Genomic DNA, 21,565 nt, shown 5'->3' with positions numbered 1-21,565 from the left:
AGACCTCTCTTGCACTCCTGTACAGGATACAAGAAAATCCTTTTCTTTCTCTTCTAGGCTCTAACTTCTCCTCCCCATCACAACCTTTCTTATTTGCCTCTATTACCATTATGGCCAGAACTTCTCTTTTGGTCCTTGCAAGTTCCAAATTCACCACCCTTCTTCCTCCCTAAATCCTCACTATGTTGAAATCAAGACTCAGTGCAGCGTCCCCTACCGTGAGTCAATCTTTTCCAGGACCTTGAAGTATGGAGCTCCTTACCTCTTACAATCTATAGGCTTTCAAAATCCACCTTTGCTGTCAGCGATTTGCCTCATCTTCTCTTGCATTCTTTTCCCACCTTGGTAGTGTCCTGCACTACCGAGCTGCCCCATCACCTCGGTTTCCCGGTTTTAAAAAACCCTCAATATCCCCCTCTAACAAAAAGGGTTGTCCCTCACAGAACCTCCCAGAAAATGGTAAAGATTTGAATAAAAGTTAGAAAAGTCACCAGTTGCATTTACCTTCTGAGCCCCTTCTTCAGGCTCATCTTGGGTTAGATGGAGGTTGCTTTGAAGGTGGAGGTTCCAGCGGTCCAGCTGCACAATATTACCCTCCTCTACATGGCAGAGAATCTTCGAGACTGGCTCATCCGTGTACCCCTGTAGCATAGAAAAGAAGCAGCTGAATCATCTCCCCGCCCCCCCCTCCCCGAGTGCCTTAATCAACAGTAATGTAATCCTGGCATTTCCCTTCTGTCGACTGAGTTGAGTTGGGTTTGGGGGGGTGCTGACATTGTGTGAGTCCACAGCTAACCACCAAGCCCAAAGGTCAGGGAAAGGGTACAATACTCGATCCGTCTCATCAATCCAAACCATTCCGCACACATTCTTCCTATTATCTGCGGCCCACTGTTAAAATACTGCCTGGGACGAGCAGGCAATGCTGCTTGTGATTTTAAGAGTGACACAGGCTACAAACCCATTTAAACAGACACAGCAGTGCTTGTTTTTCAGAGCAATATACATCGAAATAGATCGAAAACATAGAACGATGCAGCGCAGAAAGGAAGCCATTCGGCCCATCGTGCCTGTGCCGGCTCTTTGAAAGAGTTATCCAATTAGTCCCACTCCTCTGCTTTTTCCCCATAGCCCGGCAAATTTTTCCTTTTCAAATATAGATCCAATTCCAACATGGCCAGAAACCAGGGACAAGGAAGGAATATCATGGAATTATATAGAAGTTACAACACGGAAATAGGCCGATCGGCCTAGCCAGTCCATGTTGGTGTTTATCCTCCACGCGAGCAGTAGTCCTAATCCAATGTCCCCACCCTGATCCCATGTCCCTTTCTCTCCCTTTCCTTCAACCACCTATCTAACCTAACTCCGGCAGTACATGCTACAGCCTCACATCCTCTGAAAGAAACCTTTCAGGAGCGAGATTAGAAAACAGTTCTACACACAAAGGGTGGTAGAAGTTTGGAACTCTCTTCCGCAAACGGCAATTGATACTAGCCCAATTGCTAAATTTAAATCTGAGATAGATGGCTTTTTTGCAACCAAAAGTATTAAGGGATATGGGCCAAAGGCGGGTATATGGAGTTAGATCAAAGATCAGCCATGATCTTATCAAATGGCGGAGCAGGCTCGAGGGGCTGAATGGCCTACCCCTGTTCCTATGTTCCTATGTGTAAAAAAAAAGTTTCTGCTGCTCTCTGTCCTAAGTCTCTTAAATTTAATCTTGTATCTATGTCCCCTCATTCCAGACCCTCAACCACTGGAGACAGTCTGGGAGTGAAATTGGTCTTTGGCAAAAGCAAACTAGGTGATAATGAATCGCCCTGTTTCACACCTGGCCCATTGACTTCACTGGAAAAGAAAATCGAGTGTGGTGTAAAACAGGCTACTGATTTGCTATCGTCCAATTTCATCCCTCTCTGTTTCTATCTACTCTGTTCCATCCCTTTGTAATCTTTAACACCTCTATTAAATCATCCCTTAATCTCCTCCGTTCTAATGAGAACATAATAATGGTTGCAGGAGGAAGCCGACTGTTCGATTTAAGTCGAGATAGAAAAGTTTGTTCTTCCTCAGTCAGTGACCAGCTACATAGAATAATAGAAATTACAGCACAGAAACTGGCCATTCAGTTCATCGAGTCTGTGCCAATGCTTTCTCCAAATGAGCCACTAATCTAATTCCACCCTTCTGAGCCATCTACTCTAATATCCTTTAATATTCCTCCTTTGAAGCAACTATCTAACTCTCTTTTACAAGAATTTATGGACTTTGCTTCAACAATGTTCAGTCTTCAAAATTATATGGGGTTTTCAAGACTGAGATTGACACATTTTTGTTAGGTAAAGGTATCAAGGGATATGGAGCAAAGGAGGGTAAATGGGGTTGAGATACCGATCAACCCCAGTTATTGACCTCTCTGCTGAGGGAAATAAATCCTTCCTATCCACTCTATCTAGGCCCCTCATAATTTTGTACACCTCAATTATATCACCCCTCAGCCTCCTCTGTTCCAATGAGAATGGCGGAACAGACTGAATGGCCTACTCCTGTTCCTATATTCCTAAGTTAGCCAACATGGTGACTCCACTCTGCTTACAACTCAGCAATGCTTAAATCAAGTAACAGATCAGACAGATTCTCAGTTTCACACACACACACTATCATTTTTAACTACTGGAATCAGGCATTTTCTGAGTCTCTTATTCAGAGGCCACCCTAGAATAAAGCGTATATTCTTTACAGAGTATTGGATCACTATATCTGTTCATATTTGTTCTCACCTCCTTTCCTGAAGGCATAGACCCATGTTAGGTATAATTAAATGGGCAATGGCAGCTTTCAAGTACAGTCCCCACCACTTACACCATCCACACTGATCACAAGTGTTAACCATTTGCCAATACCACAGGCGCCAATTACAAAGGCGCCACTTATAACGTATTAAGCAGGCTGACTATTTCAGACAGTTCAATAAGTTCTTCGCACCTCGTTATCATATTTGTATTTAAATCCCTCCATGGATCATTCTGCGTTTGTGTCTGTTTCAAGCCCAGGATCTCTAAGAAGCACCCGTTCTGAACTAGAATCCCAGCCATGGCTCAGTTACCAGTAACTGCTGCAGAGATTTAAGAAATCCTGTCTCTGCTGCATTTTACCAGCTCCCAATTCTCCAATTGGTAATTTGAGGACATTGGAAAACCATTGGCTTTAAATCCTGGACAAACCATCTGTTAATCCCTTTCCAAGATAAATTTTGTTAACTATACCCGAGGGGACGGAATCAGAATCCAGTCATCCATTTGTTTCCTTCTCTGTTCCCGTTCTCTCTCGGTGTCTCTAAAAGGCGATACGCGGGTAAATCGCGTTAACACCAACCTGCCTGCTATAAGGAATGGGCACTGTACCTGGATCAATTAACCATGAACTGTGAGCACTGGACAGTGAGTGTCCGCAGGCTATTTGACTGTGGGGGGCAGTGCGGCCGAACCCAATCCTCTCCTTACCGGATGTCCACACACTTGAACGTTCCAGGAGTTAATGGATGGGAATGGGAACCCTGGAGATCAGCTAGTCCAGCACCAGGGAGCAGGAGTCAAACCTCGGAACTCTCTGGTCTGTACGGCTCAGTATTAAAAGTGTTTGCGTTTACAAACTGAGTTGTCTGGGACACTGGTACTTTCTTTTTCACACATTCCCAAATGTAAATAAATGTCCTGAATACATTTTCAGTTTGCTTTAACTGGAGAGTACGTATCGTGCTCTCCGTTTATCTCTTGCAGATTTGAAACCACCCTCCATGGCCGGGAAATTCCTCGGAGCTGATCCCATTCTGTCTGGCATTGCTTCGCCTGAAACTTGGCGGTAACGGTTATCATAGAATCGTACAACACAGAAGGAGGCCATTCGGCCCATCGTGCCCGTGCCTGCTCTTTGAGAGAGCTATCCAATTAGTCCCACTCCCTTGCTATTTCACCGCAGTCTTGCAAATTTTTTCCCTTCAAGTAAATGTCCAATTGCCTTCCAAAAGTTACTACTGAATCTGCTTCCACCACCCTTTCGGGCAGTGCAGGTAGCTTGAACCGCTGCGAGGAACTTCCCGGCCCACGTTACCACCGCTGGTCACTGAGTCCCTTACACCAGCTGCCCTCCGACAGGCTGCACGGCATGTTTAATTCATCGTCTTTTGGGCAGCGTTCCGGGCCCATCCTTCCAGGATTACCTGTGGGGCTGCCAAGTGTTGTACCTACCCCTCCCCAGTTGAGAGTACGGGCCAGATCATTTCCGGTCCCCAGTGGAAGCACTGCGACTGGAGGCTGGGGACTGAGCTTCAGTTCGTCCAATAAGGAAAGAATCCAGCCCACCTGGACAAAGGGAGAGAGAAAACATTACTCAGCAACCCTATGAGACAGCCAGCCTCGGTGGCTGCCACCTTCATTCTTGCCAAATCGGAAAACTTGCTGGGGTTTGGAGAAAAGGACGATGCCATTATACTTTCTAGTTCATAGCTGTGCCCTGATTTTCTATTTTATTCCTTCAGCATCAGGAATAAACAATCGGCACCGGAGGACCCTATATATAATAAACAGAAAACATTTATTGTTGTGTGTACGTTATTATTAGTCTCAACCCAGTTCCTAGCGGATGTGGGCCCGCGTTACAAAATTGAGCCTAATTTGGCACTAATTAGTACTGAATTGGCAATCTTACTCAGAGAGACTCTGAATGGCTGGTGTGGGAAAAGAGAGGTTACTTTTGCTGTTCTCCGAAGGAGCATCCTTCGCACACTGCTGGAGTGGACTGGTCCACGTTCCCACTAGGGGGAGAAAATGAACATACCCCTGTTTGAGATGTTCTGTCACCAAGTTGGAAGTGTTTCAGTGTGACCGTACCTGCTCCCGCACAGTATATCAGTACCTGCTCCACCTTGGAGTGTCAATTCATTTTACCCAAGGGCATCGGGCAAAATAAATTGGTTGCGATCCCTGTCTTACCTGAGAGGACAGCTGGGTGGGCACTTGTACCAAACAAATAAAACATCACAGGACAAATAATGCACTTGGAAGAGCACAATTGGCCAAACTGATTCCATTTGAAAAGATAGAAAGACTTGCATTTCTATAGCGCCTTACACAACCTCAGGACGTCCCAAAGTGCTTTACAGCCAATTTAGTACTTTTGAAGTAGAATGTAGGAAACACGGCAGCCAATTTGCATACAGTCAGGTCCCACAAACAGCAATGTGATAATGACCAAATCATCTGTATTTTAGTGATGTTAGTTGAGGGATAAATATTGGCCAGGACATCAGGGAGAACTCCCCTGCTCTTCTTCAAAATAGTGCCATGGGGCCTTTTACATCCACTGAGCGGGCAGACGAGGCCTCGGTTTAACTTCTCATCAGAAAGACGGCACCTAGAATCATAGAAAATTAACGGCACAGAAGGAGGCCATTCGGCCCATCATGTATGCGCCAGCTGAAAATGAGCCACCCAGCCTAATCCCACTTTCCAGCACTTGGTCCATAGCCTTGTAGGTCACAACCAGGTACTTTTTAAATGAGTTGAGGGTTTCTGCCTCTACCACCCTTTCAGACAGTGAGTCCCAGACCCCCACCACCATCTGGGTGAAAAAATTTTCCTCAGCTCCCCTCTAATCCATCGACCAATTACTTTAAATCTATGCCCCCTGGTTATTGACCTCTCTGCTGAGGGAAATAAGTCCTTCCTATCCACTCTATCTAGGCCCCTCATAATTTTGTACACCTCAATTATATCACCCCTCAGCCTCCTCTGTTCCAATGAGAATAACCCCAGCCTATCCAATCTTTCCTCAGCCAAAATTCTCCAGTCCTGGCAACATTCTCCTAAATCTCCTCTGCACCCTCTCTAGTGCAATCACATCCTTCCTGTAAGGTGGTGACCAGAACTGTACGCAGTACTCAAGCTGTGGCCAAACCACTAATACAGTTCCAGCATAACCTCCCTGCTCTTATGTTCTATGCCTCGACTAATAAAGGAAAGTATTCCATATACCTTCTTAACCACCTTATCTACCTGTCCTGCTACCTTCAGGGATCTGTGGACATGCACTCCAAGGTCCCTCACTTCCTCTACACCTTTCAGTATCCTCCCATTTATTGTGTATTCCCTTGCCTTGTTTGTTCTCCCCAAATGTATTACCTCACACTTCTCCAGATTGAATTCCATTTGCCACTTTTCTGCCCACCTGACCAGTCCATTGATATCATCTTGCAGTCTACTGCTTTCCTCCTCACTATCAATTTTTGTATCATCTGCAAACTTCTTGATCATGTCCCCTACATTTAAGTCCAAATCATGAATATATATCACAAAAAGCAAGGGACCGAATACTGAGCCCTGCGGAACCCCACTGGAAACAGCCTTTCAGTCACAAAAACACCCGTCGACCATTACCCTTTGCTTCCTGCCACTGAGCTAATTTTGGATCCAACTTGCTACTTTCCTTTGGATTCCATGGGTTTGTACTTTCATGACCAGTCTGCCATGTGGGACCTTGTCAAAAGCCTTGATGTAGTGCAAAAGTTTCCTTTTGCACTACATCAAATGCACTACCCTCATTGACCCTCCTTGTTACCTGCTCAAAATATTCAATCAAGTTAGTCAGATATGACTTTCCCTTAACAAATCCATGCTGACTGTCCTTGATTACCCCGTGCCTTTCTAAATGACGGTTTATCCTGTTCCTCAGAATTGATTCTAGTAATTTGCCCACCACCGAGATTAGACTGACTGGCCTGGAATTACTCAGTCTAATCCCTCGCTCTCTTTTTAAACAATGGTACAACGTTAGCAATCCTCCAATCCTCCGGCCCCATGCCTGTATCCAGTGAGGATTGGAAAATGATGGTCAGAGCCTCCGCAATTTCCTCCCTTGCTTCTTTTAATAGCCTGGGATACATTTCATCCGGCCCTGGTGATTTATCTACTTTCAAAGATGCTAATCCCCTTAATACTTCCCCTCTCACTAAGTTTATCCCATCCAATATGTCATATTCCTCCTATTTAACTACAATCTCTGCATCGTCCCTCTCTTTTGTGAAGACAGACGCAAAGTATTCATTAAGAACCATATCATCATCTTGTGCCTCCACACATAGGTTACCTTTTTGGTCTCTAATTGGCTCTGTTCTATCCTTGGTTATCCTTTTTTTATTATTCGTTTATGGGATGTGGGCGTCACTGGCAAGGCCATCATTTATTGCCCATTCCTAATTGCCCTCGAGAAGGTGGTGGTGAGCCGCCTTCTTGAACCGCTGCAGTCCGTGTGGTGAAGGTTCTCCCACAGTGCTGTTAGGAAGGGAGTTCCAGGATTTTGACCCAGCGACGATGAAGGAACGGCGATATATTTCCAAGTCGGGATGGTGTGTGACTTGGAGGGGAACGTGCAGGTGGTGTTGTTCCCATGTGCCTGCTGCCCTTGTCCTTCTAGGTGGTAGAGGTCACGGGTTTGGGAGGTGCTGTCGAAGAAGCCTTGGCGAGTTGCTGCAGTGCATCCTGTAGATGGTACACACTGCAGCCACTGTGCGCCATGGTGAAGGGAGTGAATGTTTAGGGTGGTGGATGGGGTACCAATCAAGTGGGCTGCTTTGTCCTGGATGGTGTCGAGCTTCTTGAGTGTTGTAAAAGCTGCAATCATCCAGGCAAGTGGAGAGTATTCCATCACACTCCTGACTTGTGCCTTGTAGATGGTGGAAAGGCTTTGGGGAGTCAGCAGGTGAGTCACTCGCCGCAGAATACCCAGCCTCTGACCTGCTCTTGTAGCCACAGTATTTATATGGCTGTTCCAGTTAAGTTCCTGGTCAATGGTGACCCCCAGGATGTTGATGGTGGGGGATTCGGCGATGGTAATGCCATTGAATGTCAAGTGGAGGTGGTTAGACTCTCTCTTGGAGATGATCATTGCCTGGCACTTGTCTGGCATGAACGTTACTTGCCACTTATCAGCCCAAGCCTGGATGTTGTCCAGGTCTTGCTGCATGCGGGCACGGACTGCTTCATTATCTGAGGGGTTGCGAATGGTACTGAACACTGCAATCTTCAGCAAACATCCCCATCCCCATTTCTGACCTTATGATGGAGGGAAGGTCATTGATGAAGCATCTGAAGATGGTTGGGCCAAGGACACTGCCCTGAGGAACTCTTGCAGCAATGTCCTGGGGCTGAGATGATTGGCCTCCAACAACCACTACCATCTTCCTTTGTGCTAGGTATGACTCCAGCCACTGGAGAGTTTTCCCCCTGATTCCCATTGACTTCAATTTTCTAGGGCTCCTTGGTGCCACACTCTATCAAATGCCACCTTGATGTCAAGGGCAGTCACTCTCACCTCACCTCTGGAATTCAGCTCTTTTGTCCATGTTTGGACCAAGGCTGTAATGAGGTCTGGAGCCGAGTGGTCCTGGCGGAACCCAAACTGAGCATCGGTGAGCAGGTTATTGGTGAGTAAGTGCCACTTGATAGCACTGTCGACGACATCTTCCATCACGTTGCTGATGATTGAGAGTAGACTGATGGGGCGGTAATTGGCCGGATTGGATTTGTCCTGCTTTTTGTGGACAGGATGTACCTGGGCAATTTTCCACATTGTCGGGTGGATGCCAGTGTTGTAGCTGTACTGGAACAGCTTGGCTAGAGATGTGGCTAGTTCTTGCTCTTAAAGTATTTATAAAACATCTTTGGGTTTTCCTTGATTTTACTTGCCAATATTTATTCATGCCCTCCCTTTACTTTCCTATTTTCCTTTTTAATTTCACCCCTGCACTTTCTATACTCCTCTAGGCTTTCTGTAGTATTAAGTTCTCGGTGTCTGACATAAGCTTCTCTTTACTGGCTTTTCTTACCCTCTATGCTTGTCATTCAGGGGGCTCTAGATTTGGCAGCCCCACCCTTTCTCTTTGTGGGAATATGTTTACTCTGCACCCCTTGAATTTTTCCCTTGAATGCCTCCCACTGCTCTGACATTGATTTATCTTCAAGTAGCTGTTTCCAGTCCACTTTTACTAAATCATTTCCGATAGTACAGCACTCCCTCAGTACGACACTGGAGTGTCAGTCTAGATTATGTGCTCATTCTCTGGAGTGGGTCTTGAACTCACAACTTTCAGAGGTGAGATTTATATTATAAATTAGAAGCTTTATTAGTAGTTGCTTTATGAAAAGTCATAAGTATGTCTACTACCAACAATGGTAGATATTAGTCTAAAAAATGTTCCCACTCGACAGACGAGCCATTAATTGGAAGTTTGCTGGATCTGATCCTCTGCAACACTCCAGCTGTCAGCGTAAAAGGAGGAAATGCACATAGAAACATGGGGCCAGTAATGCAATGATTAGTGTGCATTGGGTCAGTAACCCACATTATCTAATGCTGAAACCTGCTCTTCATCAACAATACATTGCATGATAAAATGCAATGGGGAAGCATCTGTAGTACTGAGGGTTTGCACATCAGGCGTGAATTGGCCTTATTAAGGCCTCAAAAAGAATGAAGTAAAATCATGGCTCATTAATATAGTCTCAGTGTCCAAACAGCACAGCTGGACCTCAGCACTCACTTAAAATGGACGCTGCACAGTTGGCTTGTTCATCCATGGTGGTTGCTGTTTGTTAAAGGGAAGTGAGCTTGGTAATTGTGTGAAATAGATGCATGTTGATCCAGTGGTTTCATTGTTTACTTTATGGTGTCCAGGGTCTCACTACTGCAGTTACACATTCCTCCTTAACGTTGCACCCCATCTACCATCTGTGGGTGTTCACCAGGGGAGCGGTAATTGAGCTCTGCCTAGGTGGGACTTTGGTGTATCCCGCTGCCCACCACCCTCTAATTGTGCAGGAGGAAGGATAGTACAGGCTGGCCTAGGGATCCAAGATGATTGCAACCTTGTCCTGCAGAGGGTCTTTATCACGGTAAGGTGTCTAAGCCAGTGGCAGAAGAGGACCCCGGCCATCAACCTCCTGAACAAGTCTGTGAACATGAAGCATGCCTTACATTGACTATGTGCTTGCTCTTTGCCCACCTTTCATGGGCAATTTCATTAACACAGCAGCAATACATGAGTGCCTGTCCATTTGGGATGTAGGTGAACAGTTGCCAGAGTTGTGCATTCTCTCTCTGCACTGCTCCAAGCTAACAGTGAGGTGCTGTTCAGGTGCACTGTGAGGCAATATTGTAAAATTAAGCTAAGTACGGGCATACTTTCTGGAGTTAGCAAATTTCTTCTTCACCTGCCACCAGGTTGGACACCATTGATTCTTTCTGCTACATCCATCCAGCCTGCTGTCACCCGTAATTCAGGGGATATATCTCTGCACGGAAAAAGGACCATCTTCCTCCACAGTAGGACCCCCAAAGGTGCATCCTCATTTTGCTGTAGTCATTTCTACCTCTCAGAATCAGACTGCTTTAAAGGTGACCAGAAGACCTTTAAGAGCTACTGGCAACAAATTAAGCATCCTTTGCTTCATCTGCTGTGTAACAGGAGCAATATGATAGCGTGCAAAGGAGCTGACCTCACGCTGCAGGACCAGGTGAGCTCTCGGCACTAGAGCTGCACACAGTAGCCAAAGGGCAGAGCTCCCATTACACAGCACCCAAAGGGCAGAGCTCCCATTACCACAGCACTCAAAGGGCAATGCTCCCATTACACAGCACCCAAAGGGCAGAGCTCCCACTACACAGCACCCAAAGGACAGAGCTCCCATTATACAGTAGCCAAAGGGCAGAGCTCCCACTACACAGCACCCAAAGGGCAGAGCTCCCATTACACAGCACCCAAAGGGCAGAGCTCCCATTACACAGCACCCAAAGGGCAGAGCTCCCATTACACAGCACCCAAAGAGCAGAGCTCCCATTACACAGCACCCAAAGGGCAGAGCTCCCATTATACAGTAGCCAAAGGGCAGAGCTCCCACTACACAGCACCCAAAGGGCAGAGCTCCCACTACACAGCACCCAAAGGGCAGAGCTCCCATTACCACAGCACCCAAAGGGCAGAGCTCCCATTACACAGCGCCCAAAGGGCAGAGCTCCCATTACCACAGCACCCAAAGGGCAGAGCTCCCATTACACAGCACCCATAGGGCAGAGCTCCCATTACACAGCACCCAAAGGGCAGAGCTCCCATTACACAGCACCCATAGGTCAGAGCTCCCATTACCAGAGCACCCAAAGGGCAGAGCTCCCATTACACAGCACCCAAAGGGCAGAGGTCCCATTACCACAGCACCCAAAGAGCAGAGCTCCCATTACCACAGTACCCAAAGGGCAGAGCTCCCATTACCACAGCACCCAAAGGGCAGAGCTCCCATTACCAGAGCACCCAAAGAGCAGAGCTCCCATTACCACAGCACCCAAAGAGCAGAGCTCCCATTACTACAGCAGCCAAAGAGCAGAGCTCCCATTACCACAGCACCCACAGGGCAGAGCTCCCATTACCACAACACCCAAAGGGCAGAGCTCCCATTACCACAGCACCCATAGGGCAGAGCTCCCATTACCACAGCACCCAAAGGGCAGAGCTCCCATTACCACAGCACCCAAAGGGCAGAGCTCCCATTACCACAGCACCCATAGGGCAGAGCTCCCATTACCACAGCACCCATAGGGCAGAGCTCCCATTACCACAGCACCCATAGGGCAGAGCTCCCATTACCACAATGCCTGAATTGTAGTACCAGTGTTCATTAAAAAAGACAGGGCTATCCAGCCTCCATGCTGACGTCATTGTTCCTTCATTGGAAACAAGTGAGTCAGTGATTGTCTGGTGTAAAAGATGTCTAAGGATGGAAAATCCAAGTTCAGAATATGCCTTTGACTATTTTGTCAGCCATGGCTCAGTGGATAACACTCTTGCCTCTGAAGCAGAAGGTTGTGGGTTTAAGCCCCACTCCAGAGACCTGAGCACAAAATCCAGGCTGATTCATCAACACAGTACTGAGGGAGTGCTGCACTGTCAGAAGTGTTGGCTTTCAGATGAGTCGTTAAACCAAGGCCCCACCTGCCCTCTGAGGTGGATGTAAAAGATCCCATAGCACTATTTGAAGAAGAGCAGGGGAGTTCTCCCAGTGTCCTGGTCAACATTTATCCCTTAACCAACACCAGAAAGAGATGATCTGATAATTTATTTAATTGCTGTTTGTGGGAGCTTACTGGGTGCAAATTGTCTGCTGCGTTTCTTACATTACAACAGTGACTACACTTCAAAAGTACTTCATTGGCCGTGAAGCGTTTTAGAACGTCCTGAGGTTGTGAAAGGCTCTACAGAAATACAAGTCTTTCTTGGATTAATTCCTTCCACTCGTATAGGTGGCTCAAAAAGCATTGGCCGCCCTGGTCAGGTGTTATGCTGGGAGTGTTGCCTGGTAGTTCAGATACAAATGAATGAGCAGCATTACGTTTTTTACCCAGCATTAATAAGATGCACTGACGTGTACTACACCAGAATCTGAACGTGTCTGAGGGCTGGAAATACCACTCACAATTCAAGCCTGTTATACTGATCCACAATCGACCAGCTCAAGGTCCTGTTGTCCTGTATCTGTGCCCCACCACCCTGTAGACCCAGCAAGGACGAATCCATCGGTAGTGTTGATTAAGGAAGTGGTGGCGGTTGTGGCAAAACCTCCTGGGATTCCTTTTGCTTCTGGAATCACACCTCAGAGCCAGAGCCAATGCTCAGTCCCAACTCCACCAACCAGAACACCAAGTGCAACTGTAAAGACTTTAAGGAGAGCCGAGCGTTCTGGACGGTGAAGATGGCTGCTAGTTGAGAACATGAAGTTAGTGCTCTGCCAGGATCTCTTTAACCAATGCCAATCTCTGAAAGACCATGGTACAACAGCCAACTGCGATGGATTGGAGCTCTGTCCTGTTTAATTTTATGAGGGCTGTAGTCCCAATTTGCCTCGGCCGCCAAGAGCACACACTGGGAAATTGCAGGCATGGTCGCCACGATTTTCAGAATGCATGAAAAATGGTGGGAAGCACTCTCATTATTTCTCAATATGTGTTCCCACCGTGTTCCCAGTGGCCGAGGTTCTACACCAGGGGTCTTGCACCGGGGGCACCCATTCAGAAAATCAGCCCTTATATATTTTGATATTTCCTTATGGGAGTTCAGGAATCTGCAGTGTGAAATATGTTGGGCAGGTTCTGGGCTAAAACAATTAGCTCCATATGATCGCAGGGATGTGGAATTCCTCCCGAAGCCACAGAGGGGTTAACACTTGATGCCAAAAAAGTCTTCTTCCATCAAAGTGCATACATCAAAGTTATAGTCCCTGAGGGAAGCCTGAATGATGCAGCTACATCAATCTATGGAAAAAAGTCCCTTGGCCAATGGATCAAACATCGACATCCAGGATGCAGATTGTTTCTGCATTGAGGCAGTTTTTCAACCAGGAGCATGGACTGATCCATGGTCCACACTTTGATTTCGGATATCCACCTGGTGAGAGAACCCATTCCAATGTATTTGGTGGGAAGGTATCTGGAGTAGTACTGGTCCCTGACCAAAGGTCCATCTACTGTAGGAATCTATCCACCTGGACTCACAATCAGGAACTACATCATCTTTGCCAGGCCAGGTTAATGCACTTGCTTAGGAAACTCCTCCCAAATTCTGTGAGCTATGGTCCATAGAGAAATGGGTAGCACCAACCCTCCAAAGGTGTAAACCTGGGATTGCTGGGAGCTTCTGAGCAACTCCTCAATCTCTGGTTCGGAGACTTTTAGAGTGGAAACACTCTGACTCTAAACAACCCCAGCACTGAAAGTGTCAAACAACTGTATCTGGTGGTACTTGGTGTGAAGGCTGCTATGTCACCATCACCATCTTCTACTTCTCCAACCTTTTGGCTCTGGCCAAAGCTGAGGGACAGCTTTACCTCTTGCTAAATGACTTGTGAAGATCGGTACTGAGCGACCACTTGATGTCCTACACGAGATAAAGATAGCAGACTGCAGAAAGGCTTCAACCACTTTCTCTTGACCCAAACTACGACGGTGGTGATTTCTGGCTAACATTGATTGGGAAGACTGCAGAAACTGGGTGACAGGCATTACCCCAAAGCAATGTGGGATTGAGCCCTCAAATGAGACAGGTCAGTGTAGCAGAACTTGTGAGATAATGTGCGGTCTTGGAGGCTGGCCAGTCTCAATTGTGACGGCTTGGAGGAGATGGTGAAGAATCACAGTGCCGGTGGACACCAGAGCAATGAGCAGAGCGACGGTGACCATTTTTCTCCTTACTGGTTTGGCGGTCTCAGTGTAACCATTGTCAAAGATCCCGATGGGCCACCAGTGCTGGTTGGGTTGAGTCACCATAAACTTGAGTGACCCATGGGTGAAACTAGCTGATGCAGGCAGTGCCAAGCAGGACTTTATAGAATTTTGTCCTGCGATGTATCTTGAACTTGAGAAAACCAATCCTGCTTGATGTGGATTGTCAAGTCACCATAGCTGCTCTTTGCATTTATTTCATGTTTCTTAGAGACAGTCATTGCAGCCACCCACCACGGTGAAGGTCCTGGAACACTTCAACCCGTCTTTGAAGCCACTTTCTGTGTCTTTTTATATGAACACTTGGAAAATAATGAGGATTCAAAAAATGTTTTTTTATCTTAAGGTACAGTGGTGGCACTTTCCCCTCTGAGTCAGAAGGTCGCGGGTTCAAGTCCCACTTCAGACACTTCAGCCCATAATCTAGGCTGACACTTTAGTGCAGTACTGAGGGAGTGCTGCACTGTCGGAGGTGCCGCTTTCTGATGAGAAATTATACCGAGGCCTCATCTGCCCCCCACGGAACTATTCGAAGAGGAGCAGGGGAGTTCTCCCCGGTGCCCTGGGCAACATTTATCCCTCAATCAACATCACTAAAACAGATTATCTGGTCATTATCACATTGGTGCTTGTGGGACCTTGCTGTGCGCAAATTGGTTGCAGAGTTTCCTACATTATAACAGTGATTACACTTCAAATGTGTGTCATTGGCTGTGAAGCGCTTTGGGATATCCTGAGGTTGTGAAAGGCGCTATATAAATGAAAATTCTTTCTTTCTTAAGAAAACTGAAGAACAATAATGAGCAAAGTGGTGCTGTAAGAAGCCTTTAGGGAGCTTGAGATTGACTGCAGGTCAGAATGTTGAAGATTATCTTGTACTAGGTAAAAATGATCTGACGCTCAGGGAGACTGACCCCTTATGTGCTGCACAGAACAGGAAGGGTCCCATGGTCCTCTCTGACTGCAAGCCATCAGAGAACAGCTCAAAGGGGTGGCTCATCCCTTATGTGATGTTTTTCCCAACAAGAACACATCAGCAGTGTGTGGAGAGTGCAGTCTGTGGCCAAATGGAAAATGCAGCAAGGTGGCAACCTTTGAGGTTGGGGTTGAGGACATGGCCACTGCAGAGCAGAGGAAGCTTTACTCTGTATCTAACCTGTGATGTGCTTGACCTGGGAGTGCTTGATGCTGATACTGGGAGTGATATCGGGGCTAAGAGGGTTAATTTATGACAGGTTGCATAAATTTGGCTTGTATTCCCTTGAGTATAGGAGATTGAGGGGTGATCTGATTGAGGTGTTTAAAATGATTAAAGGATTCGATAGGGGAGATACAGAGAAACGGTTTCATTTGGAAACAAGAGGACATAATCTTAAAATTAGAGCTAGGCCACTTAGGAGTGAAATCAGGAAGCACTTTTTCACACAAAGGGGAGTGGAAATCTGGAATTCTCTCCCCCAAAAGGCGATGGATAGGAGGGGTCAATTGGAGCTTTCAAGACTGAGATCGATAGATTTTTGTCGGGTAAGGGTTTCAAGGGATATGGAGCAATGGAGTTGAGGTACAGATCAGCCATGGTCTAATTGAATGGCAGAGCAGGCCCGAGGGGCTGAATGGCCTCCACCTGTCCTTATTTTAATATCACAAAAACGTGGAGCCCTATCTGCAGCACGGAGCGGGGTTCAAAGGCTAATCCTACTGTCAGCTTGAAATAGGGGAAGATGTGGCAAAGCCACGTCAAATTGGCAGAAGGGATGAGCCTTTGGATCTCTCTATGCTGTATTGGATGTAATCGTACAGTGAAGTTTGCCTTGTTTCATGTACTCTTCCTCTGTTATAATTCTTTGAACAGGTCACAGGTCAGCACAGATGTTTTCAGACAGAAGCCAATGCCTCAGACTGTGCTGTTCAGTGGGGTCACCTTCGTTTTAAAAAAAATTCTTACCAATATTTTTCCCTTTCTCTCTTGGAGGCATTGACTCCTCGCTGGAGTACTGATGAATGGGCACAGGTCACCGTCACTACTTTTTCCATGTGGCCTTTATTCGTGGCTGAGGCTTAGTGAATTGCCCATGAGCTCTTCCACCGTGAGCTATTCGTCCACAGGAGCCATCACACCCAGGGCCAACCCTTTCTTCTCATACACTCCCGGCAGTGGATCAGGAGCAGGAGCCCTGGCCCATTTCCCCTGCCCCCCAAACACAGGGATGCTGTGGCCAATTCCAGCATTCAGAGATTAGCCAACTCATCACAGACAATGGAACGAAATTCTGATCTGTATAACCCAGTCATCATCTGGTTAAACTCAGTCAGCCTTCAGGGGTGACCCAGCGGGAGAAAATTAGAGGACAATAAAGGACATTTAAACCCCTCCCCTCCCCCCCACTCCTTACACTAATGCATTCTCTGACCAAACATTCATCAAATTAAAAAATACATGCAGGTTATTTAGGTCCTATCTGATTAAAGATTTAATTTGTTAAATGTACATACCGTTCCATCCCCACCACAGGCCAGAATCCGTAGGTTTGCGACCTTTCTATACAGTTCCAAGCTGTTAAGGAAAAAGGAAACATTGACTGTGATTCAATGCAACACAAGAGCCTCGCAAATCAACAGTGAAATCAGCAGGTACAACAGTATTTCTATTACTCCAAGCTAACAAGTCTCAGGTGCGTGTCCTTCAACCCAAACACTCTCTCCTTTATCATTTGAAAGTACCATCCCTTCACATAGAGCACTAATACTCACTGTGTATATAGAGTACTGACATTATCTCTACACATAGAGCATTAATACTCACTGCATATGTAGAGTACTGACACTATCCCTTCACATAGAGCACTAATACTCACTGTGTATATAGAGTACTGACACTATCCCTTCACATAGAGCACTAATACTCACTGTGTATATAGAGTACTGACATTATCTCTACACATAGAGCATTAATACTCACTGCATATGTAGAGTACTGACACTATCCCTTCACATAGAGCACTAATACTCACTGTGTATATAGAGTACTGACACTATCCCTTCACATAGAGCACTAATACTCACTGTGTATATAGAGTACTGACACTATCCCTTCACATAGAGCACTAATACTCACTGTGTATATAGAGTACTGACACTATCTCTACACATAGAGCACTAATACTCACTGTGTATATAGAGTACTGACACTATCTCTACACATAGAGCACTAATACTCACTGTGTATATGGAGTACTGACACTATCCCTTCACATAGAGCACTAATACTCACTGTGTATATAGAGTACTGACACTATCTCTACACATAGAGCACTAATACTCACTGCGTATGTAGAGTACTGACACTATCTCTACACATAGAGCACTAATACTCACTGCGTATGTAGAGTACTGACACTATCCCTAAATACAGAGCACTAATACTCACTGTGTATATAGAGTACTGACACTATCTCAACACATAGAGCATTAATACTCACTGCGTATGTAGAGTACTGACACTATCCCTAAATACAGAGCACTAATACTCACTGTGTATATAGAGTACTGACACTATCTCAACACATAGAGCATTAATACTCACTGCGTATGTAGAGTACTGACACTATCCCTAAATACAGAGCACTAATACTCACTGTGTATATAGTACTGACACTATCCCTTCACATAGAGCACTAATACTCACTGCGTATGTAGAGTACTGACACTATCCCCACACATAGAGCACTAATACTCACTTCGTATGTAGAGTACTGACACTATCCCTAAATACAGAGCACTAATACTCACTGTGTATATAGTACTGACACTATCTCTACATATAGAGCACTAATACTCACTGTGTATATGGAGTACTGACACTATCCCCACACATAGAGCACTAATACTCACTGTGTATATAGAGTACTGACATTATCCCTAAATACAGAGCACTAATACTCACTGTGTATATAGTACTGACACTATCCCCACACATAGAGCACTAATACTCACTGTGTATATAGAGTACTGACACTATCCCCAAAATGTGGAGATGCCGGTGATGGACTGGGGTGGACAAATGTAAGGAACCTTACAACACCAGGTTATAGTCCAACAAATTTATTTTAAAATCACAAGCTTTCGGAGATTATCCCCTTCGTCAGGTGAATGAGTGAAAAGGTTCTCAAATCGCATATCTTATACTAGGCTGGGACAGCATCACACCAATCAAAAGGTGTCGTTGTTATTCAAACAGGCCAGTCACGGAGAACAGCACGTCCCAGTACACTGGATATACATTGTGTCAATTACACAGACAGACAGAAAGAAACCCAAAATGGCAGAGAGAGAGAGAGAGAGGGAATATTAAAAACATAATTTTTTCCCCCCTTTTTTGCTGGTGGGGTTACGTGTAGCGTGACATGAACCCAAGATCCCGGTTGAGGCCGTCCTCATGGGTGCGGAACTTGGCTATCAATTTCTGCTCGACGGTTTTGCGTTGTCGTGTGTCTCGAAGGCCGCCTTGGAGAATGCTTATCCCCAAACACAGAGCTCTAATACTCACTATGTATAGAGTACTGAGACTATCTCAACACATAGAGCACTAATACTCACTGTGTATATGGAGTACTGACACTATCCCCACACATAGAGCACTAATACTCACTGTGTATATGGAGTACTGAGACTATCTCAACACATAGAGCACTAATACTCACTGTGTATATGGAGTACTGACACTATCCCCACACATAGAGCATTAATACTCACTGTGTATATAGAGTACTGACACTATTCCTAAATACAGAGCATTAATACTCACCGTACATGGAAAGTACTGACACTATCTCTACACATAGAGCATTAATATTCACTCTACATGGAAAGTACTGACACTGCGCTCACACACAGAGAACAAATACTCTCTGCATACGTAGGCCTAGACATTCGATCGCACCCGTTATCAGGCGTAAAGGGACGGGGAGCACATTGCATGTGCATGTTCACTTGGGCCCAGGCAGCACGTTACATTCGAGCTGGGACCTCATTAAAATCATTGATGCGTACAGCCAGCGCTACCCGTGCTGCTCATTGGCTGTGCGCCTGTTTGGGAGGACTGGAAATCAACCGTCTCTGACGCTACTTAAAGGCAGCCAGCACCTCTTAAAGGGGAAGTACACTCTGGCTGCTGACAGGAAGGAAGACTTCTGAAGAAAGTAATAGCTGGCAGACAAGCAGACGGGACCCCCTGGTTTTCCAATGCTGCTTTGGAGGCCCTAATCTAGGCGGTGCACAGGAGGAGGGCGATCCTATTCCCTGCCCCGGCCTAGGCCGAGATGGTGCAGTCTGCAGCCGGGCTCTCAAGGTCCAGAGCTGCTCGAGGTCGCCCACCACGGCTATCTGAAGGGCCCTCAATGGAAGCTCAGCAGCCTTACACCTCCACAGCTGTAGCCACTGGGGATATGGTCATAGGGGCACTAGGATAGGGAAACAAGCACAGGAGACAGGCACTAACGGCTTGCACAAGAATGATTCATGATTATTTCTAACTACTAGATACAGATGGAATTGAGTTTGATAAATTTGTTTATTGGTCTGGATTTGTTGGTGGTGTTTATATTTGTAGTGAAGTGAAGGCAAACCCCATAAGGCTGGAGTGAAGGGAGTCAATGAGAAAGTGGTAGTAAGGACAGTGGTGATAAGGATTGTGGAACCGTTGGTGGATTGGGGATGTGAAGGACGGTTCAGGTGAAGTGTTTTTGGATGAGCTGCTCTCTGGCAGCTCGGAGCACTGGTGGGCGATGCTGCTCCTGCTGCACTCCTTGCTGCCCAGTAAGGGCTGGTCCCTCACGATGGTGAAGTTGTGGAGCAGGCAGTAGATGAATACTTGCTGGCGGCTGTACTGCAAAGCTCCCCCGCAATGGGCCAGGCAGTGGAAACATTGTTTGAGCCCTACCAGACACCCCACCCCCACCCCATGACTACAGGGGCCTGAGCCTCATTTAAATGATTTAAATGGGCCTTCTGCCTGAAGCTGGCGGGAATGATGTGCGGGATATGAGGGGAGGGCCCTCGGCAGTGAATTACACTGATCAAGGTCGGGGTGCGGCGGGGGGGGGGGGTCCTGAGGCAATCGCAGATGTGGGAGGGGGAGCGGAGGCACCAAGGTTTCCTTGTGGGTGATGGAGAGCTCTCCTGCTCCTCCCGGCCCACAAGAAAACATTTAGAATAATAAAACTTACCTGGGCCTTTTCTGGCCCCGATCCTCCCAGCCGCCAGGTTTCGCTGGGGGTCCAGGACTGGGCGGGCCTAGATCGTCGATCTTTAGTTAAAATGGTTTGCGGTTCCGGACGACATCTTTGGAGCGTGACTTTGGCCTTGTGGTTAGGCCCTCGCTTGGCTGGGCCAGGCGTCTGTCCCGAAGCAAAAATAAAAACAAAATCGCCATTTAAAATGGCGGCCAGCGTAAACGGTTCGGGAACGGTGAGGTAAGTTCCCAAACCCGATATTAATCCACTACACGCACACCGTTCATGCGGGAGGGGCAGGGTTAAAATTGGGGCTGAAGTACTGACACCCCTCCAGACACAAAATTGAAACTCCCTTGCATACATAACACTGACACATGTTCTGTACACAGAGGACTGATGTTCCCCATTCACACAGTACTGTATACTACACACAGAAATACATATTCGGGTGTGAAGTATATTTTGGTGTGCAATGTATTTGACTGGTGTACACTCGTTTGTGTGGTGCACTCTGATGTGGGGTATATTAGGGAGTGGTGAATATCGGGTGGGGAGTAGTTTCGAGTGTACGGTATATTGGGAATGGACATATATTGGGCATGTGGTATATTTAGATATGGAGTGTATTCAAGTGTGGGGAATATTCAGGTGTATGGTGTATTCAGGTGTGGGATGTGTGACTGTATTGATTTGGTCTTTAACTGTATTACCCGCACTGCATTTTAAAAATTTATACTATAAAAATCAGCTGGTTGCCTTAACATTGAGCAAGCTGGGTAAATCCAGTTTAGTTGCCATGAGGATTGGAAATGTTAACTTGCTTCTCAGGGTGGGAGTCGGAGCTGAGACATGCCTGCATCCATACAATGGAAAGACCCCTTTAGATCAGTCAGTTGAAATGATCAGTCACTGTCCAACACCAGCGAATGTTGTTTTCAATCCGTGTCAGTAGATACCTATTCTGGGTTAATTAAACAATGACAGATTTGTTGTATGCCCACAGTTTTTAA

At 46.3% G+C, this 21,565-nt stretch overlaps 1 protein-coding gene across 1 annotated transcript in view; it reads right to left on the bottom strand.

Moving 5' to 3' along the window:
- The window catches only part of dgki (diacylglycerol kinase, iota), a 338,338-nt gene that overhangs the window by 266,311 nt on the left and 50,462 nt on the right, over positions 1-21,565 (bottom strand). The window contains exons 11-13 of the mRNA XM_068000112.1: positions 16,816-16,876; positions 4,251-4,364; positions 505-642 (exon numbers count right to left, since the gene is read on the bottom strand). Coding sequence (XP_067856213.1) covers positions 505-642; positions 4,251-4,364; positions 16,816-16,876 — 313 coding nt within the window. The remainder of the gene's footprint in view (positions 1-504; positions 643-4,250; positions 4,365-16,815; positions 16,877-21,565) is intronic.

Source organism: Heptranchias perlo, chromosome 18 (genome assembly GCF_035084215.1).
Source record: "Heptranchias perlo isolate sHepPer1 chromosome 18, sHepPer1.hap1, whole genome shotgun sequence".
NCBI lineage: Eukaryota > Metazoa > Chordata > Chondrichthyes > Hexanchiformes > Hexanchidae > Heptranchias > Heptranchias perlo.
The sequence above is the reverse complement of the archived record's forward strand: the minus strand, read 5'-3'. Positions and strand labels throughout refer to the sequence as shown.